Raw genomic sequence first — 26501 nt, forward strand, 5'->3', positions numbered from 1 at the left:
CTCCTCAGCTCACACAGCAGGTCCTGGACCCTTCCACGCCCCTGTGTCTACAACAGGCTTTTGGGAAGGAGCCCACAGTGGGGAGAGGCCACGGTTTATGGAACCAGCACCCGAGGTGGACCCTGCGGCTGTTCCCGACCCTCAAACGGACCCCTGTGCCTGCATTTTCTGGTGTACAGGTTCCCCTGGGCAGGTCTGGAGAAGCGGCATTTCTTGTCTGGGACATGAGGCTTCAGGCGTGTGCTCCTGTTACCTTCCCTCCAGGCTGCCGTGCGCATGGACACGCTCACTCCAACCACCACACCCACCCCGGAGTTCAGACGGCGACCGGATCAGCCGACGGGGGAGCCCCATCGGGCGAGGCTCAGCCACTGCCCACGGCCTCCTGGCCACGAGCAGCACCCTTCCGTGGACTGTCTTCTGCCCATTTCCCTGTCGGCTTATCTTCTCCCTACGACACTGACTTCCGGTCACCTTGATTCCCCTCTGTTGAGCGACCTGGCTCTCTATGGTGCACTGTCCACAAGGTAAACTGAGTCCCTCTCTCCTCCTTTATGACTTTTCAGGCCTTCGCAAGCTCACGTGCAAAGACATTTCCTTCACGCACGTTCCTTCTCATGTCCCCGATCAGTCATCAGTGTATGCTGATGGCTGGGTCTGTGACGTGAGTGAGCTGCAGACACAAGGACTGTCCAAGGAACAGCCAGATGGCCTGAAGCCCTCGGGGAGAGCGCATCCTTTCGTCACTAGTGGGAAACGGCCTTTACTGTGTTCAGTTCCCACACGCACGTGGGTCACTCCCGCTCATCCAGTGCCAATTACGCCACCAGGAGTGCCCTTCCCTCTGCCCGCCGCCCTGCCCTGGAGGCAGACCGCTCTGGCCGGGGCAGTACCAACCCCGGCGCCCGGGGCCCTTCTCACGCCTACCCCGCCAGGCTTTTTACCCAAGGTTCTTATTTTTCAAACTAGAGTTTAAGAACTGTTTCTTGACAAGAAAGAGTAACTGTCCCTCGGGTGACCAGTTCCACCCCCGTTTGGTTCTGGAACTGAGGAAGACGTGTCTCCTGGCTGACTAAGGGGGAGGCCTCTCAGCTTAGGGAGTGGGTCTGGGATGTCAGTGCACGAGCACTGCCACTGCAGGAGGCATCCCCTCCCCGCCGCCACCTTCCGGATCTTCCAGAGCACAGGGGCCTACTTGCACGAGAAGGCACTGGAACGAGCCCCAGGACACAGCCAGAGCACAGCGAGCCCGTGCACCGAGTGCCCCCGGGGCCCCAGGCCTGCCCCCGACGCACCTGCGGGACTCCGAGTCTCTCGACTTGCGAGGCTCCTTGACTTTGTCGAAGGACACGACGGAGCGCTTCTCTCTGCTGGCCGACTTGCGGTCCTGGCTCTTGGACACCTGGATCACCAAGGACAGCGAGCAGTTAAAGGAGAAACGACACCAGGTCCAGGTGCGTCCGGGTCCCAGCGCCCGACGGGCAGACTGGAAACGAAGGCCGGCGCTCTCTGGACTGGGGGCCACAAGACGCCCTCTGCGAGACCCCGTATTTGGCTTATGATTCAAAGTCACAGGCCGTCACCATCGTTCAATGCTGAAACATGACCCCTGAACACTCCCGCAGATCAAGGTGGAAAGGAGTATTCCCCTCAGAACTTTTCATAAGATCAAAAAAGTATTTTTTATCCTTTGTCTTTTGCACCCAAGACAAATCCCTTAACCCTGTTCTTTCCTTCAGAATTAAACACGCAGTGGGCGCCCAGCCGCAGCCCCTTCCGGCGTGTCCGAAGACTCCTGATGTGTGTCACTGCAGTATCTTAATGAGATCTACCCATGTTAGCCCCGGAATTGCACTTTCATTTTACGATTTTCCAATCACTTTTTATAAAATAAGACTAAGAGATCACAACATACTAAAATGTCTGCACAAACACAAAGCAGACCGAAAGCTTGTGGAAGTGAAACGCTGGCTTGCAGCCGATCCCCACCATTCATCGGCCTCAACGGTCTGCCCTCTGTGCGGCAGGCCTGAGGCTGGCGCCTCGAACTGGGCACCCAGCGCTCCCGCGGGCAGCTAACTGGTAAGGGTGGTTCGCTGTGCCCATACCACGCAAACTATGGCACACACACTGAACACCTGCTTTCCCCGGGAGTCGGGAATGTTGCTCCTTACATGGCAGAGGGTGCCCCCGTGACCAGCCCCCGGTAGAAACCTGGGGCGCTGCGGCTCCAGTGGGCTCCCTGGGCAGAAGCACGGCCCACGTGTTGCTGCATCTCCACTGCTGTGGGAGCCCTCGTGGGAGGGAGAGAACACAACAGAGCCCGCGCAGGTCCCCCAGACTGCCTGTGTTCGCAGCACTGCGGCCACCTTAGCTGGGAGGAGAAGCCCAGCCTGAGCCCAGAGCTCCTACTGGTGAATCACGGAACATGGGTGGCCTTGGGGAACCTCGACCCACAGCTATCAAGGCTGGAAGGTGGTCAAAAGGGGAATATAGGAATGTCAACAGAGGCGCGGGCCCGATGGCAGGCGGAGCGAAGTGCTAAGAACCCGCGACAGGTACTTTGTGGATCCTGCGTTCCTTGGAGCCTCTGCCAGGAGACAGAGTCTGGGACGGGGCCAAGGTGGGGACAGGGCTTAGAGAGGCAGGAAAGGCACGTGGGTCACACGGGGGTCAGAATGCAGCAAGGAGAGCTGCGGAGATGCCCAAGGCAGGTGAGAAAAGCTCCTGAACTGTCTCGACTGTTTCTAAAGTCCAAGATGCCTATACTTTGAAAAGGCACAGAATTGTTCTCAAATTACACCCGAGAATTCTCTAAAACACACACACACACAAATGAGGATGCTGCCGAAGACCCCAGCTAGGAAGCGCACGCACCCTCTCCTTGGATCCCGAGGTTTTGACACTGATGACAGGCACACCCTTAGATTTATCCATCACCACTGTGCGCTCGGTTCCCCGACTTCCTGCAGCAAGAAGGAGGAAGGGTATAAGGTCAGAAACAAGCAACACCTTGCAAGAAAGAAACACTCAGCTCCACGGAGAAGACAGCCCACGGCGGCCAGGCGGAGGTGCGCCTCCCACGCCCGTCGGGCGGCTTACCTGATTTGGTGGTCCGGGAGCGCTCCGAGGGGCCAGGCTTCTGATCATCCTGATCTTTACTCTTTTCCCCACTTCCATCTTCGCCCTTTTTAGCATCATCTTTTCTGTCGGCTTTGTCTTCCCTCTTCAGGTTCGCAGATCTATAAATAACACCCCAGGACACACAAGTGTGTTACACGGGATGCTGAGGGCAACGCCACCACGACCGGCCTCTGGCACTGAGCACCACATGGGAGGAGGCTGCCTCGGCTGGCAGCAACGCGACCACTGCTTTTCCCAAGCGCCCCGGAACAGGGCCTGGAGTGAGAGCTACTAGCGGGAAAATCTTCCGACAAATGCCAAAAAATAAGGGGGGGGGCCCTCGTGGTCTTCCCGACCTGTGGGAGCCTGGAGGGTGGGAGGTAAAGCAGAGGCTCACCTTGGCCACAGTCCCCTCGGGGAAGAGCCATACCTGTCACTGTTACTGGACTTCTCCTTTTTCCCCTCACCGTCTCTCTTCTCAGAGGTTTTCTTGCCAGCAGGTTCGTTTTTCGCCTGAAAGAAGAGAGCCGAGTGGAAGGAGCCCCTCCTTCCCGGGCCGGGCTGGCCCCCGGAAGACAGCGGGCAGCCCTTACTTTCTCCACGGAGATCATCTTCCCGTGGAGCTCTGTTTTGTGCAGGTGGCTGATGCACTTGGTGGCCTCTTCTGCTGTGGACATGGTGACGAAGCCGTAGCAGCGAGCCCCAGGACTCCGGGCGTTCGTCACGACCTTGGCGCCCACCACCTCGAAGGAAAGCGCACGATGGCTCAGATACAAAGCCGCACCCGGACCCCGGCATTCACTGCTGGAGATGCGCGGGCCGCCTTCCCCGACGCAGCCCACGTGCCGGTGCTCTCCTCCCGGGGAGAGGATGCACGAGAAACCCTGGCACCAGGTGCCCGACATGCAGCAGAAGAGGACGGGGGAGGGCGATGCTGCTGTCTTGCGGCCACCACTCCAGGGCCCTCCCCCAGGTCCCTCTAGGGCCAGGACAGCAGGTGTGGGGTAGAGGAGAGGGGATCGGAAGGCTGAGGCTCCTGGCCTTCCTTCAACGTGAGCGCTCGTGAAGAAACGGTTCAGAACACACAGGCACGCCACGTGGGCAATAAAGCCGAGGGCACGTCTACAGCTCGAGCCTGGCCTGAGCACAGGTTCACGAGGAGCACTGGAACGCAGGACCCATCCCACTGTTGACAGTGACAACCCCCACTGGGATGGCTCAGGTGCTCCAGCGCTCCACGCGCAGCCTTGAGAAGCGTCTTAATCCCTGACGCCAGCAGGCTGAAGGCACCATGGCGCAGGAGTCCCACAGGAACCAACAGGCATCCTCACTGTGCCACACGGGGTCTGAGACCCAAAGGAAGGCTTCCGAGTGGCCAGGTCCCCCACTGAGCCCACAGTAAGCCCCCAAGCCCCCAAGCCCCTGCAGGCGCCGGGTGCCACTTCCCTGCGGAGAGCACCCACGGGCCACCGGGCACGACTGAGCCCAGGGAGTTGTCAGGCACGTCTGTAACTGTGTCGTGCTCAGTGTTCCTCTTGTCCGTCCTTGGACATCGATAACCAAGGGAAATACTGCTGGTTTTCTCTACCATGACTTGCTGAACCCTTCCTATGACCAGGGAGGGGCCGTGCTGGCTCTCCCTCTGGCTGGCCCCAAAGCTGGCTCTGAGGGACAGACCCCGGGTGCAGGAGTTTACTTGGGAGGTGAGTCCCGGAGGCCCAGGGAGGAGGGGAGGGTGAGAGAGAGAAGGGAGGGAAGCCAACACAGGTGCCCTAACCAACAGGGAACCGCAGCGGGCACGGGAGGGAGTGAGGAGGGCAGCAGGGCAGGTGCTGCCGAGGAGAGGCGGCCCCAGCTGCGGGGGAAAGCAGGTGAGCTGAGGGCCCAGCGAGGGGCAGCAACGCTGTTACGACTACACAGCCCTCAAGGAGAAGGCAGCTCTGAGGGCCCCAGGCGCAGGGATGACGTCCGGACAGTGAGTGGCACGCCCTGGGTCACACGACCGTGAGCAGCAGAGTGAGGACTGGCAGCTGCCCACTGGTCTGATGCCAGAGGCCCTGTTCATAGCCCCTGTCCCCAGCCTCACCAGTGTCCCTCCGTCATCACCACGGTCTCACAGAAGTGCACGTCCCGGCCCTGCCCTTTCCCGCCAGCCCTGCAGCCCTCCCAGGGTCTGTCCTGAAGCCAGAGATGCACTCAGGAGACCCTATCAAGTCTAAGTGGTGCCTTGGGGCTGGGGCAGGGGGACAAATATAAAGCAGACGTGGCCCTGGGAGCTTCCACAGGCCTCTCACCGCCACCCATGCAGGGGCAGACCCTGCACAGCCCATGGGCAAAGGTGAGCTCCAACAACAGCACGGCGTGAAAGCACGCACGAGCGGGGAGCACGGCCTGCACGCCCAGGCCGCACACCAGCGGCGTTCGAGCCCCCTCTCCAGGGAGCCCTCGTCTTACCTTCCCGTATTTGCTGAACAGGTTCTTCAAATCTGTAGCTCTGGTGGTAGAAGAAAGTCCACTAACCCAGAAATTTCTACCACAACTGCTACGACCTATTTCAAACGAAAGTTCTCATCAAAAACACGACACCCACAAGACCCTGACTCCTACAGGGGAAGGCCATTCCAGACCAGACGCCTGCCCGCCTTGTTCCCAGATGCCAGCAGCATCCAAAGCCAGTGGGGTGGGGGCCAGGCCGGCTGTCCTCACGACGGCCAGCAGTGTCTCAATTAGTCATTTTAGTAAAAGGTTAAGCTGTGGGTAAATCTGGAATACCAGACAACCCCAGGATATCTGAAACCAGAAGCCTTTCTCCATTTGCAAGTGTCACTGAGGCCAAGAGACCTGCAAATAACAGGAGGGTCAGGCGGGCTCGCTGGGCTCAAGTGCTCTGGCCAAAGCAACGTCCGCACCAGGCTGATGCACGGACTCGGGGACGGGCTTCTCCCCAGGACCCAGGGCCCGCAGAGCCCTCGCAGAGGGCGGAGAAAGGCTCGTGAAAGCTCACAGGCCGATCTGGGCGAAGGAGACAGCCGCCCGGCCGCTGCCGAGGCCGAATGCGCCCCAGGGGACGGGGGTGGCTGCAGTGACCTACCCTTTTCCTCTTTGGAAAGCCTCTTTGTGTCCGAGTCATCTTCGACAGAACTAGAGACAAAAGATAATGTCACTCCAGGAGGAAGCAGCAGAGAGGAAACAAACTCAAAATTATCAAACACGTGCTGAGGTTGCATACCTACCCGAAATTTAGTTCTGAAAAAATGACACCCCGACAAACTGGCATTGGAAATCTGACCTAACCATAAGATCTCAGACCCACAGGAGTTAATTAATTCTGCTGGGCTAAAGATAATTAGGAAGAATTAAAGAAAACAACCATGATAGGTTGAGAAAAGAAAAAAGATTATGTAATCAGCTTAAAATAAACAAAGAGAAATCAAACATTCTTTAGCAGTAAACTAGTGTCATCAGTCTGGCTGGCCAATGGCAGGACAACAGCTTATGCGTGTCATTAAACGACCCATGAAAAGGAGATAGCGTCTGGTCTAAAACTGAGAAAAAACAAACCTCATTTTCTGATCAGCGCCCTCACTGGCTGAGGACTCTTTAGGAGCCGGAGGGACTTCATTACAAGCTTCAAAAGCAAGCTTCGGCCCGTCTTCGTGGCTATCCCCGGGCTCGGGGCTCGAGGCTTCCGGGGGCGCTTCCGCGGCCTCCTCGCTACAGGCTCCCGCGGGCTCGCAGGCTCCCCTGCTCTGCTCCGCTCGCTGCTCTAGCCCTACAGGCTCGCAGTCCGTCCGCGCGCCAGCGCCCGGCTCCTCCGCCGGCTCCCTTTTCACTACCGCTAACAGGCTGTCTGCCTGGCTCGCCTGAGCCTGGCCCGGGGACTCGCCGGCCACATCTAAAGCACCCTCCTCCGGGTGGCCGCTGCCAAAAAGGTCCTCTTCCTCCGCAAGCTTTCTGTCTGGCCCCACGCTACTTGTATCCTGGGCAAATGGCTGCTCCAGCTCGGGACCTTCTTCTTTTACTGGCTCAGATTTACAAGTTTCCCCCAAAATGTCGAGTATTTTCTCATTTTCTACGGATTTAACAGGAATAGAATGGCACAAGGTTTAATTACCAGGGAAATAAAGCAATCACAAATGCGGCACGGGCACGGCGGCCACACTAACACGAAGAGAAGAGCTAGCTACACAGAGATTGGAAAACCCGCGGGGACACACACTCACACCGGGTACACTACCTGCGCTGCGACCACCGCTAGGCAAGCCTCTACGCTACAGGGAAGAGAAAAGCATCCCCGAGAGTTAACCCCCAACCTTCTGGCTGCTTCTTGACAGTCTTCATTCTGTCGTCGTTTACACATGACTCTTCCAAATTTAGCTTCCAAAGTCCAAGTTGCTTAACTGAACGTATCACCATTCACTGACAGCTCAATTTCCAAATTTCTTTGCATTTCTTTTAACAGAACAGTCCAACATGAAAACCAGACTCTCTTCCTTCGGTGCTCTGAGATATTTGCAGTCCAGACAGTGAATAGCATTGGTTTGGAATTCTCGTGAAGACACTCTTTCCTCTTCCGGAATCCAGTTCCGTCTCAGTGTTTCACGGGCGTCTCCCTACCGCTACCTGCGCTGCCTGATTCAACACCACCAAGCTAGATACCGCCCGATATCACAAGATCTGCTGCGTGGGAGGTGCCGGCTCTCGAGAGGCGTGCACACTCGCTCTGCGGACGTTTGAGTGCCGTTTCCACTGAAACAGGCACGAGAGTTTCATTTTGCAAACTGCGAATTGGCCACTTTCACAGATCTGGTGATATGGCTGGGTTTCCAATCTCTATGATCCTGGATGTTTTGGATCGTAAACCTTTAGAACAACGAACACTACAGTAAGGCAACTTTTTAAAATTAAAGGCTTCAAATCAGAGAAGGTGGGAACTAGGATGGTTCAAACCCCGCTGCTAAGGTTTTCATGTAACAGTACCTGGCTCCAAGGAGGGCTCCTCAAGTTCCTGCAACGAAAAGCAGAAGTGAGACCGTGCCAGACCCATGACACCTACGGGTTAGTAACACTAAGAACTGCAATGACTAGAAAGGGAGCGTTTCAAAGGCAGACCCGGACACTCAAAGGCAACAGGCGGAGGCCCTGCCACTTTGAGGGAAGAGCCGCAGGCCGGCATCCGCCTCGGGCACCCGGGCCCAGGCCCCGCATTCCAGGCTACTCTCCAGGGCCTGGGCCTCGCCTCCAGTTTTGCTGTCCCCAGCCTGGCCACGCCATCCCTTCCATGGCGATGAACAGATCACATGCTTGTCTGTCCCTCTAGACTGAACTCTTACACACAAGGGGAGACGTGCTCTCATCTTTCTACTTACACATCAGACAATCGTTTTACCCTGTAACTCATGTAGTTTCTGAAAACTCAAGAGCCTGAGGGGACATGGGCACTGGTGGTGCGGCCCCTGTCCCTGTTGGCGTGGTCATGCCATCCTTGCCCAGCTGTGCTCCCCAGATGACACAGTCCTCCTCCTCCTCCCTTCCCGTCAGTGGCCCCACTAGGCCAGCTCTAAACTCCCAAAGGTCCCTCACGCCCTCTCCTGGAGGGCCTGTCAATTCAGATCACGCTGTTCCTCGCCTAGCAGGACGTCTGGTTTTACTGCCCCCATGGCCGTGAGTGCACTTCGCTGCCATGGTGAGCACTCGGCCCCCGGTGGCCTAAAGCTTTCAGCAGTGGGCCCCGCCACCTCCTCCCCCACAGGCCCATCAGGACCCTGCCCTCCAGAGCTCTCAGTATTTGGCTCAGGGCCTGTTTCCTCATAGAAAGGCTTCTCCTCATGGCTCCGGTGGCTGCCCCACTGAGGAAGGGCCTCTCTCAATCTGTGGTCCCCGGCCCTAGGCTCCCTCTGCTCAAGACACATTCTTCTGGAATTCCAGCCCACACTGGTGGGCGCTGACGAGGTTCTAGGCACAGATTTAAGCACCTTACGTATAAATATATTAATCACACAGCCCTAGCAAGTTAGTGCTATTAGTGTCACCCTTCTTTTCGCAGGTTAGGAGACCGGCACAGGGTGGCTGACTGACTTGCTCGAGGACACACAGCAGAGCTAAGATGTGAGCAAAGGCTGTGTAACTGGGAGCCCGCATCGGTCCAGGCCTCTCCCGGCACCACGTGCGTGGGGAAGACGAGCCCTGTGAGGGTGGAGGCCATCCTTTCTTCTCATCCATCTCTGTAGCCACACCTCGCACCACAGCTGCTTAACATACACCCATAAACGGACGGGAGCAGCCTGGCCTGCCACTGGGCACGGACCTGCCGCTGTGGGAAACCCTCGGAAACTGCTCACTTTCCCTATAGTTTCATTTGTAATCATTTTTTTCATGTGACATACGAGCTGAGAATTAAGATTCTCTGACTAAAGGAAAGGATCATTGCAGGCAGAACAATTCTCTGCTTAACTTTCTCCAGGGAGAAACCAATATATTCCTATTTGTCTCCAGGAGTGGTTATGTATTTTCCATGTCAACGTGGAGTCTTTGACCTAGAAAGACATTCGAGAAAATGCCAAGCCTCGGCTCCTGCTCTCCCTTCTGAGTCGGGAATGGCCTTGTGTCACCTCACGGGGGAAAGAGACATCAGCCCTCACGGTGAGCTGAGCTCCGGCAAGCTCTCCTAACGTTTGCAGGCTGCTCGAGGTTGGGGCTCTGGCTTGCCGGTAATCAACCGTGTCCCTGCCCGGCAGGAGCCACTGGAAATCCTGCCTGCACGGGGCCTGCTAACTAAGCAACACAGGTGACGTTACTGAAAACAAAGCGAGACTGGCCTAAGCTGACTGTATTCCCATCTCCTCACAACACTTTCCGAGGAAGATGAGACAGCCACCCAGGCTGGTTTATTCCAACAGCTCACACCTAAGGAGGCCGGCAGAAACCTTCAAAGGGAACTCAAGACCCACATTTGGGCAGCTCGTACCTGAGCGTTAGCCCACATCCCACTAAGAGTTAACATCCACCCATGGCAACGGAACAGCCAAGACGAGACAGTCATCAAAAGAAACCTCTGCACCCTCTGCGGGAAGAACTTCCAAGGCCAGGCCAGAACCCCCGAGAGGCCCCAGCCGTTCTGTCACTGCGCTGGGCCCCCGCCCTGCACCCTCGTCTCTGCCCCATCCAGCTGTCTGGGTAGGGGCGCCCCGCCCCCACTGTCCCATCTAATCGCCCTTCTGCAGAGGATGCCACCCAGAACTGACGAGAGGTGCTCCCCGCCGCCCTGCTCGCGGCTGCAGCTGAGCTGCGGCGCCCGGGGAGGCCGAGACGCCACAGGCGCGCTCCACCTGGCGGAGTGGACAGGAAGATCCCTCTCAACGGGGCCGCGGAGTAAACCAACCTGGCAGCGGCTTCCAGGTGGGGGGGCCGCACAATGTCAGAAGCGGTTTCCAGATACGCAGTCTACCCCTGGACTCTAACATGATTGAGACACAACAATTTACCTGCAATATAGTGAAGTCAGACGATGAAGTATCTAAATTGTTAACAGTTTCCTTGTCCTCTACCTGCAAAATAAGTGGAGAACAGTGTTACCACGGCAACAGGAAGGGAACGTGACGGTACTTGCATACGGTGACAAGGAACAGCCATGAAAATTCACTTATGACAACATTCCAAACAGTGCGATTGCATGCTGAGCGAGGGGCACGCTGTACGTCAAGGCGCACCTGCAGACAGAGCAGGGCACCCGCGAGAACGGCAGCAGCGTGGGCTTCAGGAGGCAAGGCAACCACGAAAAACGTCTCCGCCGAGCAGGAGACAGACCACAAGCGGGCGCCCCACAGCCGGGCCAAGCAGACTGAGCACGGCGTGGGGACCACTCCTTGGGGCCCAGCGGCCAGAGTCAGGCTGCGGAGGGGTTCTCCAATCTTCGTGGCCGCCATCCCTGCCCACAGCCCGGATGCTACCGCTGCCCCTGAGCCGGCCGCCGCCCAGACCGGACTGGCGTCTCTGAGAACCCTCCTCCCGGCGCCATCGACTTCCAAACCTGTGTGTGGGGGCGAGCCATCCACGCCCTCTGCGGTGGAAGAGGCACTGGTGTGCAGAGCTTCCACTCTGAGAGGTCCAGAAAACCGTTTATGACCCAAAATAACTGTGACCGTTTGCCACAAAGCCCCGAACATTACTACACTGTTCCGGAGGGGGTGTGTTTCTCAAATACTGCACGCCGAACATGCGCCGTTACTGCCGTCACTTGACAGGAGACCAGCACGCCTTCCTCCCCGATCGAGCACTCCACACGTTCCGTGCACGCTCAGGGCGCACACGCGTGTGTCGAGGACACCTCCCTCCCCTGTGCACGGCCCCGGAGCCTGTTCGGGTCCTGTGCGTCTCCTCGCTTCTCCGGGACGGTTACGCAGCAGCAGTAACCGTACTCCTGGCAGGAACAGCAGGCCTCACGGTAATGGCAGCAACAGCCCCGCAGGGCCTGCAATGCGCCAGGCAGCGCTCTGAGCCAGGGTCAGCCAGCCACTGCCATCGAGGGCCAGAGACGGGCTCCTTCAGGCTGGGCAGGCCAGAAGGTCTGTCACAGGTATTCTACTCTGCTGCTGTGGCGACAAGTCAGCCGCAGACAACTGTCAGATTCGTGTGGCTGTGTTCCGGTAAAGCTTTGGCCAGGGCGATGACTTTTGCTCTAAGCTAGTGATGAATATTCATCTATTTAATCCTCCCCAAACTTACTATTTTTACAAATGAGGCCCAGAGAGGTTAAGTAACGTGCCCAAAGTCACACAGCAAGTTAAGTGGCAGGCCTCTAGTCAATGCTCTTAACTCTTAACTGACATTATGCCTACTAAGTCATAGTTACTCAACCATTATTCATAGATATTCAGGATGTTTCCAGGCTTTTACTACCATCTGTATTACTTCTCTAATCAGAAGGGGAAAAAGCCTTGAAGAGAAACCAGCAGCTAAGGAAGGGGGTGTACTTCCAGTCACAGCTCCCGTGTTCTGGTGCAACTTTTCAGGAAGCCAATGAATAACTCATCGAAACCTAAACCATCACATCCCCGATCTGTGTCAAAACGACTCTCAGCTACTTCTCAAAACCAGCCCCGCTCACTCAAAGATGACGACCTGCTCCCTCTGAGGATCCTGAGCGTCAGTTCCCAGAGAAAACGCAAGAACACTGTGCGGCCCAGCTGGGCAAACAGGGCCTCCATGAGGACAGGCGCCCCCCAGCACCCAGGATCCGACAGCGACGCCACACGCCGCTCATCTTCACTAACTAGTCTTCCTTCCTTTTTTTTTTAAAGATTGGCATCTGCACTAACATCTGTTACCAATTTTTCCCCCTTCTTCTCCCCAAAGCCCCCCAGTACACAGCTGTATGTTGTAGCTGTGGTCCTACTGCTTGCGGCATGTGGGATGCCGCCTCAATACGGCCTGATGAGCGGTGCCATGTCCACGCCCGGGATCCGAACTGGTGAAACCCTGGGCCGCAGAAGCGGAGCGCGAACTTAACCCCTCGGCCACGGGGCAGCCCCCTCACTGCCTTGCCTGTCTCCCTGACAAACGCGCAGCCGCACAGAAATGAGATCATCTAACGAATGGATGGCACGGTTAAGTCCACGGCCTCGATCAGCCTGCTCTCAATTCTCACTGTCTTCCGAGCTGTGTGCTGCCTGCAGATCTTTCTTCACCTCTTTCCTGCCCAGCGTCCTCAACTGGAGAATGGGCACAACAGCACCGAGCTGTCACACTGCTGTTAAAAGCATCACAGACGTGCTGCCCGACGCCTGGCAAACGGGTCGATAAACAATACCCTTTCTGACTGCAGTACCATCTGAAACGACGTCAAAGCTTAGGGCCGGAGGCTGTCTGCTGGGAGGGTCCCGATCGGCTCTGACCAGGAAAAGACCAACCTCAATCTCTGTGTGTCTTGGTCCTTCCAAGGCATTCCAGCCCTAGCAGCTCAGCCCAACCTCCTGGGACACGAAGGGCTTGACCAGCGCCCCCGAAATGTCCACTGCTGCATCGCGCAGAGGGCAGCACAAGCCACCCCGTTCCAACGAAGCAAAGCGTGTTCTCAGCATTGTCTGAACCGCACGCAAACATTCAGCCATCAGCCCACCGCCTGGCACTATTCCCGCATTGCCTGTCACCCACTGCGTGAGGAACCGCCGCCGCAGGGCGCGGCCGAGTTACCTACAGCGGGCTCCGGCAGCGGCTCGGGCAGCTCCTTCATCTCCCCCTCGCCCGGCTCTCGGCCGTCGGCCAGGGACTCCGGGAGGGTGTCGGCCTCGTCGTCCTCCACGCAGTCGGCAACGCTGCCGTTATCGATCTCTGCCTCGTCCAGCACGCTGATGTCCATCATGTCGATGTCCTGCAAGTTCTCCAAGCTCGTTTCAACATCCTCCTGCCGCACAACGAAACGCAACCATCACCGGCCTGCCAGCGGCCCACCCGCCACGCGCGCTCGCTGAGGCTGCACGTACCTGGCCGTCCCCAGAATTTTCCTCCAGCCCGTTGTCCTCCACACCCTCTTCCTCTGGTTTACGCCCTGAAGAGACAATCGTTTCCGGCATGAGAACAAGGATAGGCGTTTCCAGAAGCGGTAACTGTGACCTGTACAGGCCCCAAGCACCACTGAAGGGACACCTACCACACCCACGGCACCCCCAATTCAGGGCCACTGCACTCCAGGAACGCTAAGGCCACTGTGGACAAAGCCGGCCCTCCCGCCCCAAGCAGCAGGGGTTCTGTCCTTTCCACCCGGCCGTGCAAGTACGGGCGCTGCAAGGGAGGCCGCAGCAAGGCCGAGGGAGAGGGGAAGCGTTTCCAGGCCTGGCCTGTGCGCCACGTGGCTCCGGCTATGGGAGAAGACTCTCACACAGACGCGCTGCCTGCCAGGTAAGGCACGTGGAGCAAGTCTCCCCACAGAAACAATCACACAAGGCAAAACACAAATGAGCAAAGAGAAAATAAAAGCCATTTATAACCACCACCTAGAGTCAGCCCCCGTGTTATGATATATTTACATCTAGATACCTTCCCATATTTTGCTGCATATACACACATTCGATGCTTACAGAAACGGCACTGTGCTCTCACCCCATGGTCTTCCCACTTCACACACTGTACGCAGACATCTCTATTAACAGCACTATCTGGAGATACTAACAGCGATCTGACTACGGCTGGAAATGGAAGGAAATGCTTATAAAGAGGAACATCTTGGTAATTCTTTGCACACAAGCAATTATCATTTTAGGACACATTTCTAGAAATAGATTCCCCAAGACAAAGAGTACGTATGTTTCTTTGAGAAAGATTAGCCCTGAGCTAACATCTGGCACCAATCCTCTCTTTCTTCTGAGGAAGACTGGCCCTGAGCTCACATCCGTGCCCATCTTCCTCTACCCTCTATGTAGGACGCTGCCACAGCACGGCCTGCCAAGTGGTGCATAGGCCCACCCCGGGGATCTGAACCGGTGAACCCCGGGCCCCTGAAGCAGAATGTGCAAACTTAACTGCCGCGCCACCCGGCTGGCCCCAAAAGTACATACATTTTTAAGACTTTGATTAAAAAGAAAAAAAGCCCCCACATATTATCAAGATGCCCCAGAGCAAGGCTGTTCCCATTCACACAGTTCCACCAAAAGTGAAGGAAAGTGCCAACCTTTCTGAATCTCTGTTACAATAAGCTATTTTTCTTCGCCTCTGCCAATGTGCTAGGCAAAAAGGACTACTTGTTTCAGCAGAAATTTATCTGATTGCTGCTTAGGCTCAATTTTTGGTTGTTGATCATTTGTAGCTTTGTAAAAATTTCTCATTTATATCTTTTCTCTATTTAAAAACTTCTGTTCCATTTCTCCTCGTTTTTTATTTGCGTGTCATAGACACCATGCGTATTTTCTCCCAGTTCTTCGCCAATCTCTTAATTTTACTTACAGGTTTTGGGTAAATTTCACTTTCATGTAGCCAAAACCATGAGTTGGTTTTTCTGTGTAAACGATGTTTTCTTTTTCTTTGCCTTCACGTTTAAATGCCCTTCTCCACGCTAAGACCACACACGTTTCCACCTGTACTTCATTCTCTTTTGGTTTTAACATTCACCTCTTTTCAGCGTTGTGCTGAGACTCTTCCAAACGGCTGTCCCGCTGGGAAACTGCTTTCCCAACGCCAGCTACTAAGCTTTTCTGCGCACGATCTGAATGTGGGTCTCACTCACCGTGACAGTCTCACGTCCGCCTGGGACTAGTTAACCTCTCCATTCTCCCACTCGTCAGTTATTCTTGTTCCAGTTTTAATTACGTGGCATTATAACATTTTAAAAAATATGAAGTATCGAGATTAACTCGAAAAGGAAACCAAAGCGACCTGGAAGGAGTGGCTTAACTTCAGGTGTTTCTTCACCTGAGGTCAGTAATTTAAGGGTAAGAAAAAATGAACATTAAGAGGCTGGACACATTTTTAGGCTCAAATTTCACCTTTTAGGTAACTGACTCTGCGCTTTGAAAAATGAGGAAACCACTTCCCTTAACTCCCCTCACCCACCCTCTGAACTGTCCTCACCGTTGTTATTTTCTAACAGTCACGACCTGTTCTGGAGCCGACAGCTCAGGGGGCAGGCCTGCTGGCACTTTCATCCCGAGAGCAGTGTATATGGGTCACCGACCAGCCTTATTTTTTATACTAACGCTAACATGAGTAAAATACAGAAAAATGTAAATAATGATAACAAGGATGACAAAGCTAAAAGTAAAATGGAGAAGAGGCACGGCAGAAATGAAACGTGGGGTCTCGAGAGCAGGCTCGCCTCCTTCCAGCGTGAGGAGTGTGAGCACGCGCGAGCCAGAGCAGGACCGCGTGGCGGGCAGGCCTCAAGCAGAGCGTGGTGCCGTCAGGATGCGCCTTGCAGCTGCTGCCAGGGCCACAGCGGCCACGGCTCCCAAGCACACAGTGGCGCTCGGCTCACCGGGACACGGGCAGCGCCCGCTGACCAGCCACACACTCGCAAGCACCGCAGGCGTCTGCCCACGTGCAGCCAGTTCCTCAAGGCCACTAAGTGCTGCTTCTGGTTACGTAAGGGAGCCAGACGTTAATTTCCCTTGTTGAATGATTTAGTCTCTAACTTTATGAAATGTGTAACATTCAGAACAAAAAAAACAAAAACCAAAAATCCCAAATCTAACTTACACCACAACTGAGGCTTTAAAACACCCCCTCTCAGAGTACGAATTTCCTTACACCGCGCGCTGCGAGACTTTTCCACATTCTCGTTTCATTCGGGTTTTCAGGAACGTCTGACTGAGGAACAACAGGGCATCGTCACGCCAACACTAGAATTCCGTGCACTGTGTGCAAATCGCCGTGCTGTGGGCCGGGAAACCCACTGCCAGAGCATGACATTCCTATGGCAAAACGTGCTTTGGGCTTCCAAACCCTCTGCGAGTCGACCCAGCGCGCTCTGTAAACACGCCAGGGAGATGCAGCAGCAGAATCCCCCACATAGATCATACTCGCTGAAGCTGCTAGCCCTCCAAATGTGCGCGCTGGTTTCGGTCCCATGCTGTTCCAGCTACTGGGGAAGACCTCAGGAGGTTACCACAAGCTGCCAGCCCTCACATGGAATCCCCCCTCACAAGAAAGGCCCAGAGCCCAGCCAGCAGAGCCAGGGGCCCACCTTCCAGCCCACTTCTCTCCCGAGCAGCAGCACAGACACAGTGCAGCCCAGAGCTCTTCGGGGCGGACCCTCCAGGCAAGAAACGACCGGACACGTCAAGAAAACATGGGGTCTTAAGAACATCTGGCCTTCAATACAGAAAGCACAGCCCCGGCCGGGATGCTAACCAACCATCCCTACTGGGGAGAGACACCCTACCCTCCAGAGATGAGAAAGGACGTGAACGAGAACTCCCACTCCCTCTCGGGCACACACTGAAGCGCCGTCGGCTCCAGCACCATGAGCAGGCGCCGGCACAGCCGGCCTCCCAGAGCATCGCCAGCCTCGGCAGCAGCCCCCGACCCCGGGCAGCGCTTGCTCCTGCTGCTGCAAGCCTGTCTCCTCCCCGTGAAGCCTCCGCCTCAGCCCTCTGTCTCAGGCCACCTCCCCGCTTCTGCTTCTCCCCGGCGGCCCGCGCGTGGGTAGGTCGTTACTTTGTTAAATTTGATCACTACACAAATGATTCACAAAATTGTCCAAATACACTTTCTAAAAGAGTCAAACTCATTTCACTCTAAGTTTTATTTCGCGAATGGCTTCACCCTCATAAACATGTAAAAAAAGCCTGTCTCCCTTCTTCCCACAGTACCTGTGAGAGGTAGGCATTGCTATGAGCCGGGTGGTCCTTCCAAAGGTTTCCTCGGGCATTTACATACATACATTCCACAAACGGGAAGAAATCTGCTGTGTAACGGGGTCACAGCGTGTGCACCTGCTGCGACGTGCCGCTGTTCCCCAATCACAGGCTGGGACTTGCCTGCACTCTCCGGTCACATGCTGCCTAGTGATGGAAATGTGTTCTGAGAAGCGTGCCAGGCAGTTTCGTTGTGCAACTGTCTAGTGTGCTTACACACCTAGGTGACACAGCCTACCACGCACCTGGGCCATACAATGTGATGGGACCCCGGCGCACACGCGGTCCACCACGGATCGAGATGTCGTTACACAGCGCATGAGCACACGCGGGGCTGCCTCCTCCTCATCGCACACGATGGACGTCCCTAGTTGAGTGACCCCCGAGGCTGGACACACTCACCATCTCCACAACGGCCCACCCCCTCACATCCGTGCCACGTGGGGTACTAAGCTACGCAAATTCTCACCAGTGTCACAGGCAAAAATGCCATCTCATTTTTATTTGCTTTCCTTAATTATTAGCGAGGGAATCTTTCTTGCACACAGGTCATGTTTAGTTTTTCTTTTATCTGTGAACTGCCTGTTCATAGTCCCCGCTCTTTGTCACCTGGACTGTCTATTTTCCGTATTGATCTGTAGGAACGCTTACTGCTTCCTGGACACTCACACGCTGTAGTATTTTCCCCTGGTTTGCTATGCGTCTTATAGTGTCTTCTTAGAAGGTTTACACCTTCCATGTAGCTAAATTTCTTTTTCTTTATAGTTCTCAGTTTAGTCTCATTTAGGTTTTCCTTATCACTCTTTTATTTTAGTTTTTTTTTTAAAGGTTTTTTTAAAAATTTTTTTCTTTTTTCTCCCCAAAGCCCCCAGTACATAATTGTATATTCTTCGTTCTGGGTCCTTTTAGTGGTGGCATGTGGGACGCTGCCTCAGCGTGGTTTGATGAGCGGTGCCATGTCCGCACCCAGGATCCGAACCAATGAAACACTGGGCCGCCTGCAGCAGAGCGCGCAAACTTAACCACTCGGCCACGGGGCCGGCCCCATCACTCTATTTTAAAAGTACTCTCCTAGCAGAATTTCTGTTTTGCATGGAAGGCCATGAAAACAGAGCCTTTTCCTACATCAGATAGACAGCCAACGGTTCCAACATGGTTTACTGAAAAATCTTTAGTGGTACCTTTAAAAACGAACAAATCCTCAAACGTTCCGCTGTTTCCAATATCCTACCCTTAAAATTAGAGCAAGCCGACATCACTGGTTTTCCAAAATTCCAGCTATTCTTGGCCATCTCCTTTTTTAACTAACTTTAGAACAAGTTTCTTTTTAGATTACTTTGGGGGGAACTGATAACTTTCTGATATGAAGCCATCACACCTAGGAAATCTTTCTCAAAATCAGCCTTGAATATTTTCTTTTAATTTACTATTTAAGAATACCACATATATATTTTTTACGTCCATCTGGCGACATTTTGCTTAGGTCTCTGACTTGCAGAGAATGTCCCTGTCACCTCAAAAATCCAAGAGAATCAAGTGATAAACAATTTTTTTTTCTTTTTTTTAAAGATTGGCATCTGGGCTAACAACTGTTGCTACAGTACATAGTTATATATCTTAGTTGCCAGTCCTTCTAGTTGTGGGATGTGGGACGCCGCCTCAACATGGCCTGACGAGCGGTGCCATGTCCGCACCCAGGATCCAAACCCTGGGCCGCAGCAGCGGAGCGCGCGAACTTAACCACTCGGCCACGGGGCCGGCCCCTGATAAACAATTTTAACTAGCGAGGTTAGCAGGTGTACTGTTCATATCCGCCAAGCCTTTATCTTTTCACATTTCTTCAGTTGTCACTGGCCTATTTCTGACTGCTCTACCAGTGTTTAATTTCCCAAGGCATATTCTGCCCCAGAGACCTCATGAAGCGAGCACTGGCCTAGGAGGAGTTGCCATCCCAGTAGCAGAGAGTGCTGCTCTCCGCGAAACGGAACAAGGGCGCCTGGAAGAAATGGCTGATTTGGGGGCGGGGGGAAGTAGGAGAGATTGGAAGTCATCCTTGCACCAGAAAGGAAGGAAGTACTCAGAGAATGACATGGACATGTCAGAAAGAGACGGGAGCCAGCATGGAGGGCTCTCACTGGGATAACCTGAACATCACAACAAATCACTATCATAAAGGCTTATCACCCACTGAATAAAATAAGAATCTCTAAATTCACGCAGATAAATGGGGGAAGGTCAAGCTACCTCCTAGGGTAGAAAACCAACTCATCAACATGGGGGAATGACAACATCTAGAAAGTCACCACCGGACAAGAATCCGTGGATGCTGAAACCAGTGGAGGAGGAACAGGATATTTATGTCAGTCTCACAGTCTCTTCCCCATAGATACAATTACAGACGGTGTGAGAAGAACTTTCCAGTGGAGAAACCTGACCAGCGCCTCTCTGAGTCAGTTACGCAAAGGCACAGCATGTGCCCTACAGCGGATGCCGAGCAGACGAACCCCTCTCGTGGTATTACTGACAAAAGCGTATAATTTGAAGCTAATCATGAGAAAAACAAAAAACAATAAAACCCAAAGTGAAAAACAGCCTTCAGAATAAGCAGTCTGGACTCTTCAAAAACAGCAACGTCACGAAAACAAGACAGCGCTGGGACTATCTGAGACATACTTTCCAGCCTTCTGATGGAAACAGCCAGTATGCCGACTTCAAACCGTTCTGACTTTGCTCATCAACAGGTCGGAAGATCCCTATTTTCAGTTAAAATCTGGACAAAATCTAGTAAAGCCGTTGGAAACAATTCAGCGGACTTGCAGACTCGCCCTATCAGGGGTCAAACACGCTGTAAAGCTGCAGAACAGGCTAATTACACCAAGCCTAAGGAAACACACACACCAGTCAGTACTGAACGGTTTCATTTCACACGAAGTTCTAGAACAAGCAAAACCAAACGATGGCGAAAGTCATCACTTTCGTTTTTCTGGCGAGGGGCGGGGAGAGTGAAACTGGGAAAGGGCACCAGGGATCTTGCTGAGATGCTCCACGCCCCCGTCTCCACCGACCTCACACCACGCGCAAAACCATTCCAAATGAGTTACAGCCACACGCAAACATAACACCTTCAGAGTTACCACACAACGCAGGATACTTCTCATAATCTTCAAGCAAAGAGCCTTTCAAAACGTAACATAAAATCCATAAACCACACACTACAGGTTGACAGCACTGCCTGTATGAAAGATCAAAACTAATGACCAAACCACCACAAACAAGGTAAGTCACGCGGGACTCGGCACAACTGTGACATTGCACACAGAGAGCCCTCAAAAGTCAGCAAGACAAACCACCCAGCAGAAAAATGGGCAAGGGGTATGAAAAGGGGATTGAGAAAATATAGATGGCCGATTTTCAGAAGCCGTCCAATCTGTGAAGAAATGCAAACGAAAGCTTTACCGTGGAGAAAAGCAGATAAATTCAGGGGAACTTTCCTTCTACAGAAGAGGCAACGTTTAAAAACGCTCAGAGTCAAGCGAGAGTTAAAGAAAGAGGCAGCCCCCACTGCTGGCAGAGACATTCACCAGCATTGCCCCACTTTTAAAATAAAACGCACATACCCTTTGACCCCACAATTCTCACCTAAGTTATCAAAAAACATATACTCCTTTAACTAGAGTTATTTCTGGTTCATGGCAGCACCAAAAATTGGAAATGCCGAGTGAAAACTGGAAAAAACCTGAATAATCTAGTAATAAGGAGACAGACGAGCAAAATCGCAGTGTACTCATACGAAGGACTCCTCCTAGGCTGTTAAATCATGGAGTGCTTTTATCTACTCGTAGCCCTAGAGAAAGACAGAGAGATGTCTCTAACACGCTAAATGAAAAAACCAAATTACAGAATATTTTGTATGGTAGGACCAATTTTTTTTAAATGGAAGAGAAACTCAGACACACAGGTGTGCGGACATCTTCATGGGCACATTTTTTGACTGCGCACACGCAGAAGTCCGGGGAAGCACGCCGAAACTAATACCGGGCTGCCTGCCGACTGCACAGGAACTTCCCGCTCTACCTACTGCATATTTGTACTTTTAAAAACCTTAGCACAAGCATTGCTTTTTAAAGTTAAAACCAAACTGAAAACAAAAGGGAGACCCACGGGGTCTATTTCTCCCCGCCATGAGTGTCTTTCTCTGTCGATTTTCCAGACTCCCTGTCTTGGTGAAGACACTTTCTGGGCAAACCCAAAAATGCGCCATGAACCGCGGACCCCGAACCGACTCCACTCATGGTGAGCAGGGTGAGGCCACTGCTGTCCTCCCGGAGCCGACCCCGCACAGCGGGGCGGACACAGGGGCCTGGCCTGCCGGAGACGGGTCAGTCCCAGTCCTTCACCACCGGCCCAGTCACACGAATAGGTCACTCTGCCGCCTGAGCAACGCCTCCACTTACCAAGGAAATTTGCAGAATAGTCCAATGCCCACTTGTAGCTGATTCTTTCTTAAAACAGTACTGAATGTTACTGACTTAAATTATTGAGGAAACACTGAGGGCGAAGACAGACGAGAATGACACAGCCTGCACCCTCAGCAACCTGGTTCTGACCCCAGGCACGTGACAAAGCACTAAACCGAGGCAGGGAACGAGGCCACGCCAGGCAGAAGACCCAAGGAGAGCCTGTGGCTGCTAGCGGATCAGAGACAGGCTCTGGAGGGACGAGGCCTGGACGCAGAGGACGGAGGGGGCCGCGGAGCACTCAGGGCGAGGCCGGGGCCAGAGCGGGCGTGCCTCGGGCCCGACTGGAGCGCACGGTGAAGCAGAGCGGGAACAGGAGGAGCAGGAGGGAAGACGGAGCAGGAGGGAAGACGGGGCAGGGGGCGAGGGCCACCAAGGCCGTGTGGACGGGGCCCTGAGGTGTCAGGCGGTTTGGAAGCACCATCTGTACAAGTGACCCCCATGTCCCGCCAGGTGCTGGCAAGGGCAGCTGTCTTCCGACGCCGTGGGCCTGACGCGCTCCACAGCAGGGTCTGGGCGCAGGGCCGCTGAGGGGCCCAGAGGAAACGGGGTTGCCAGCTGTCCTTCCCGCCTGAACCCCAAGTCCCGCGGGCGCAGAACTCGGGAGGGGCGCGAGAGAAGGCGCCGGCCAGGCCCCGGCCCACAGGCGCCGCAGCCGTACCTTTGCTGGACCGCTTCGCCGCCTTCTTGCTCCCCTCGGAGGTAATCTCGATCTCGTCGGGGTTGCCGCCTTCGTCTTCGATGGCCTGCAGCGGGGGGACAGCGGGGGGCAGCGTCAGCAGAGCCCGCCTCCGCCCGCTCCCCCCTCCCTCCAGGGCTGCGGGCAGGCGCTCCGCACACCCACCAGCCCGGCGCAGGATGACCCGCCACCCACGCCGCCCGAAAGGCCGCCCCCTCCCCGTGACCCCTCCGTGGGCCCCCTGCCCGCCCCGGCACCGGCTGAGAACACCGCCGCCCACCGCGGGGCCGCTCCCGCGGGGCCTGGACACGAGGCGACACGTCCTAACACACGCATCTGCGACCCGCTGCCAACGTCCTGCTCTCCACCGCTAGGGGACCCCCTCGGGGACAAGGAACCAGGAGGGTCTCTGGCAAGCCCCGCCCCCAGCCTGTCATTCACGGAGCAGCCCCACCCCCGCTCGGACGCCCGGCAGCACCCAGGCACCAGGCGATCAGCACCGGCCGGGAGACGACACCCCGGGGCCAGGCTGCGCGTCCAGCCCTACAGGTGACCCTCCCCTCGCGCAGGCAGTTCCAGAAGCCTCGGTTCCCGGCGTTTCCCAGCTCGGCAATCTAAATTTAGAACGGGGCCGGGGGCTCCACCCCAATCTGTGCCAGGAGCAAAGAAAACCCTCCCTCCTCTCTGAAGCCAGAGCCCGGAGCGGGGACTGGAGCTGCGCCCCGGGGGCAAGGGGGGCACAACCGGAAGGCCCCCCTCTCTCTTCCTAGGGACAGAAGATTCTGGAATAGCATCCGGAGAAGACAAGAGCTGCCCCGGAGAGGAGCGGCCTTCTCTGGGTGCAGCGCGTCCCCGAGGCACGCGGGCTGAGTCCTCCTCGCAGGCCTCGCAAACTGCCCTCCGCCTTCCCTCCCTGGGAAAGCAGCCGCGAAGGGACCACGCTGCACGGCGGGGGCAGAGACATCGGCCACTGCAGGCCCGCCAGGCGGGGAGCGTGTGTTGTGAGCACATCCCCGAACCACCGAAAGGAGGGAGAAGGAAGGAGGGACGGCTTTGTCCCCGAAGGGACGAGGGACGAAGACCCCTGAGATCACACCCGAGCCGCAGCCGCACGGGAAGGCCCGAAGCCATCCTCTGGGCCTGCAGGCTCGGGCCCGCCTGGGGGAAGGGATAAAGCGCCATCTGGCTTCGCGGACGCGCCGGCCCCCTGCTCCCGGGCCCGGGCAGGTGCGGGACTGGCCGTGCGCGCCTGCCCGTCCGCGTCCGGCAAGCCGGGACCCACGGCGACACACACGGGCCCACCTCCCCTCCCCCCGCGGGAAACAGGAAGCAATCCCTACTTCCTCCCCGCCGCAACCCCGAGCAACCGAAACCCCGGCTCCCGGCTGATGGGCGGCCGGGAGGGGACACCTCCCCGCACACCTCCCCGCCCGCAGGGGGTGGGGGCACCGGCGGCGGCGGAGGGTCCCCAGCAGAGCCGCCGGGAACAAGGACACGGCGGGGGATGCGACGTGCACCCCCCCCCCCCCCCCCTGCCGCTTTCCACGCCGCATCGCCCAGAACCGCGAGCCGGGCGTCAGAGCCCACGTTCTGCAGGGGACAAACGGTGGCGGGCGGTGACAGCGATCGCAGCGCCAACAGGGACGGGCCCCGGGCGCCCGGCGCGGCGCAGCCCCGCGTCCTGCCATCTTGCTTCCTCCCGACCCCAAAGCCCCATCCTGCGCGGCTTCCGACCCCAGAAACACGCTCCGAGGGGGCTCCACGTGCTCCCCGCCCACGGCCAGCCCGCCTTTCCGGGGGGGGGCCCGCGCAGCTGTCCTCCTGTCCCCCCGCCTGTCGCTCACATCCCCGGCCACTCCTGCAAACAGCATCTCCCCGCGCCGGCGCTGGCAGCCCCCCAGACCCTCCTTTTCCCCTTCAAAGACCCCCTAAATACGTTTATTCCGCAAACGGCCTCCCCCGCCAAGGCCCGTCGGCCCCCACCGGCCCAGGAGCATCCTTCCTCCCCGGGGAGCCCCCGCCCCCGGCCGCGTGACCTTGGCCGAGTCCCCTCCCCGCCGGGATTCGAACCCGGGCCCGGCCGCGCTCGGCGCTCCCGCCGGGGCCTGGGCGGAGCCGGGCCGGGCGCAGGCCGCACACCGGGCCGGGGTTGGGGGTCCCCGAGGCCCCTGCCACCTCCCCGCGTCCCGCGCCGCCCCCGCCCCCGGGCCTGGCGCCACCTTTCGGAGCCGCTCCATCAGGACGCTCTTGTTGCCGCTCGAGTCCAGGTTCCGTTTCCTCAGCTCCGCCCGCAGATCGATCACCCGCAGGTCGCTGAGCCGCCGCGTCCCGGTCTCCGACGAGGCGGAGCTCAGCGCCGCCGCGCCTGCCGCCCCCGAGTCGCCAAGGCCTGACAGAGTCTCCGCCATTCCAGGGACCCTGGCTCCGCTGCCCGTTTCACACAGAACCGGCCCGGTTTTCGCTCCGCTCCCAGCACAAAATGGCGCCGCCTGCGAGGGAACCGCTCCAGCCGCCCCGGCGCGCCTCGCTTCTGCGCAGGCGCACCCGGCGCGGGGCCGACGCTCCAGGGCGCGTCTGCACCTGCGCGGTGAGCGCGCTGCGGGGATGTGCGCAAGCGCGTTGCGTGTCGCCGGCCTCCCGCCGCCGCCGCCCGGGACGCATGCGTGCTGCAGGGACGGCGCCTGCGCGTGGCGGCGGGGGGCGCGCTCGCAGCCATGAACGCCGGTCGGGGCGGCGCGCATGCGCGGCCGGAAAGCGGGGCGGGAGGAAGCGAGTGCGTTTTCCTCTTAGGCGGCGCCATTTTGTGGTCAGAGCCGCTCCGGCCGCCGGCGGGGTGGGGTGGGGGTGGCGGAGGCGGGCGGCCCGGGATGGCGGAGACTCTGGCCGGGTCCGGCGACTTGGGTGCGGGCGCTGCCGCCGTCGGGCTGGGCGCCTCGGAGGCCGGGACGCGGCGGCTGAGCGAGCTGCGGGTGATCGACCTGCGGGCGGAGCTCAAGAAGCGGAACCTGGACACGGGCGGCAACAAGAGCGTCCTGATGGAGCGGCTCAAGAGGGTGAGGCGGCGCGGGGCCCGGGGCCGGCACGCCCCCGCGCGGCCTGTCACCGCGGCCCGAGCTGTCAGGGGCCAGGGGACCCGGCTGGGTGACCTTGGCCCGTCACCGCCCCTCTCTGTGCCTCGCTTCCCGCCCTCCTTCCCGTCGCTCGTCTCAAGGGCCCCCGAAAGCCCGTCTTGTTAGCTCCGGGGGCTCTGTCACCTTGGACGTGTGCCTTCCCCTCCCCGCGCCTTCGTTTCCCCGCTTGGAGAACCGTTGAGGTCTTGCAGAAAGGGGGCCGTGCCTGTTCCTGCCCCAGGACCTTTGCACTGCCTGTCTCCTCCCTTGCTCTTTTCCTGGCTGGTGCCTGGTTGTCATTCTGGGTCTAGAGCAGAGATGTTACCTGCCTGGCCACCCTCCTCTAAAGTGTTGCTCCATCTCCCTGCCTCTCTGTGTCTCCCCGTTCTGGGTGTGCGGATGCGCAGCCTCCTAGTGCTTCATACATAGTGGGTGGCATGGGGTTGTCGTCTTGCGAGAGCAGAGCTCCTTAAAGGGGGGGATCTTGGGAGGTCACTGGCGAGGACCCGGGCACGCACAAGACTGTTGGGTGGTCTTCCATCCCCAGGGGTGATCTGTGGACCACCGCTCAGCCTTGTGCCCGTGCCCCATCCGGTGCCGCCAGTTTGTCTGTTCCATCGTTGACTTAAAGCGAGAGGTTGGGCGGGTCGGAGGCTGGGGGCTGGCATTGACCCCGTCTCCAGATCCCGAGCTGCCCCCGCTTGGTCTCCTGGGGGTGGGGCACAGA

General features: G+C 56.9%; 2 protein-coding genes across 4 annotated transcripts in view; one reads left to right on the forward strand and one right to left on the reverse strand.

Annotated features, from left to right (window-relative positions):
- Window positions 1–25405, reverse strand: part of SAFB (scaffold attachment factor B) — a 31289-nt gene extending 5884 nt beyond the window's left edge. For both annotated transcript variants that reach the window (XM_046685636.1, XM_046685635.1), the window contains exons 1-14: window positions 24884–25405; window positions 22647–22731; window positions 13605–13669; window positions 13319–13525; window positions 10608–10670; window positions 8104–8131; window positions 6685–7195; window positions 6215–6264; window positions 5578–5672; window positions 3717–3866; window positions 3554–3636; window positions 3103–3242; window positions 2878–2966; window positions 1296–1402 (exon numbers count right to left, since the gene is read on the reverse strand). In XM_046685636.1, the coding sequence (XP_046541592.1) occupies window positions 1296–1402; window positions 2878–2966; window positions 3103–3242; window positions 3554–3636; window positions 3717–3866; window positions 5578–5672; window positions 6215–6264; window positions 6685–7195; window positions 8104–8131; window positions 10608–10670; window positions 13319–13525; window positions 13605–13669; window positions 22647–22731; window positions 24884–25405 (2195 nt within the window). The remainder of the gene's footprint in view (window positions 1–1295; window positions 1403–2877; window positions 2967–3102; window positions 3243–3553; window positions 3637–3716; window positions 3867–5577; window positions 5673–6214; window positions 6265–6684; window positions 7196–8103; window positions 8132–10607; window positions 10671–13318; window positions 13526–13604; window positions 13670–22646; window positions 22732–24883) is intronic.
- Window positions 25379–26501, forward strand: part of SAFB2 (scaffold attachment factor B2) — a 29946-nt gene continuing 28823 nt past the window's right edge. For both annotated transcript variants that reach the window (XM_046685638.1, XM_046685639.1), the window contains exon 1: window positions 25379–25717. In XM_046685638.1, coding sequence (XP_046541594.1) covers window positions 25379–25717 — 339 coding nt within the window. The remainder of the gene's footprint in view (window positions 25718–26501) is intronic.

This window comes from Equus quagga, chromosome 14, assembly GCF_021613505.1.
Source record: "Equus quagga isolate Etosha38 chromosome 14, UCLA_HA_Equagga_1.0, whole genome shotgun sequence".
Classification (NCBI taxonomy): Eukaryota; Metazoa; Chordata; class Mammalia; order Perissodactyla; family Equidae; genus Equus; species Equus quagga.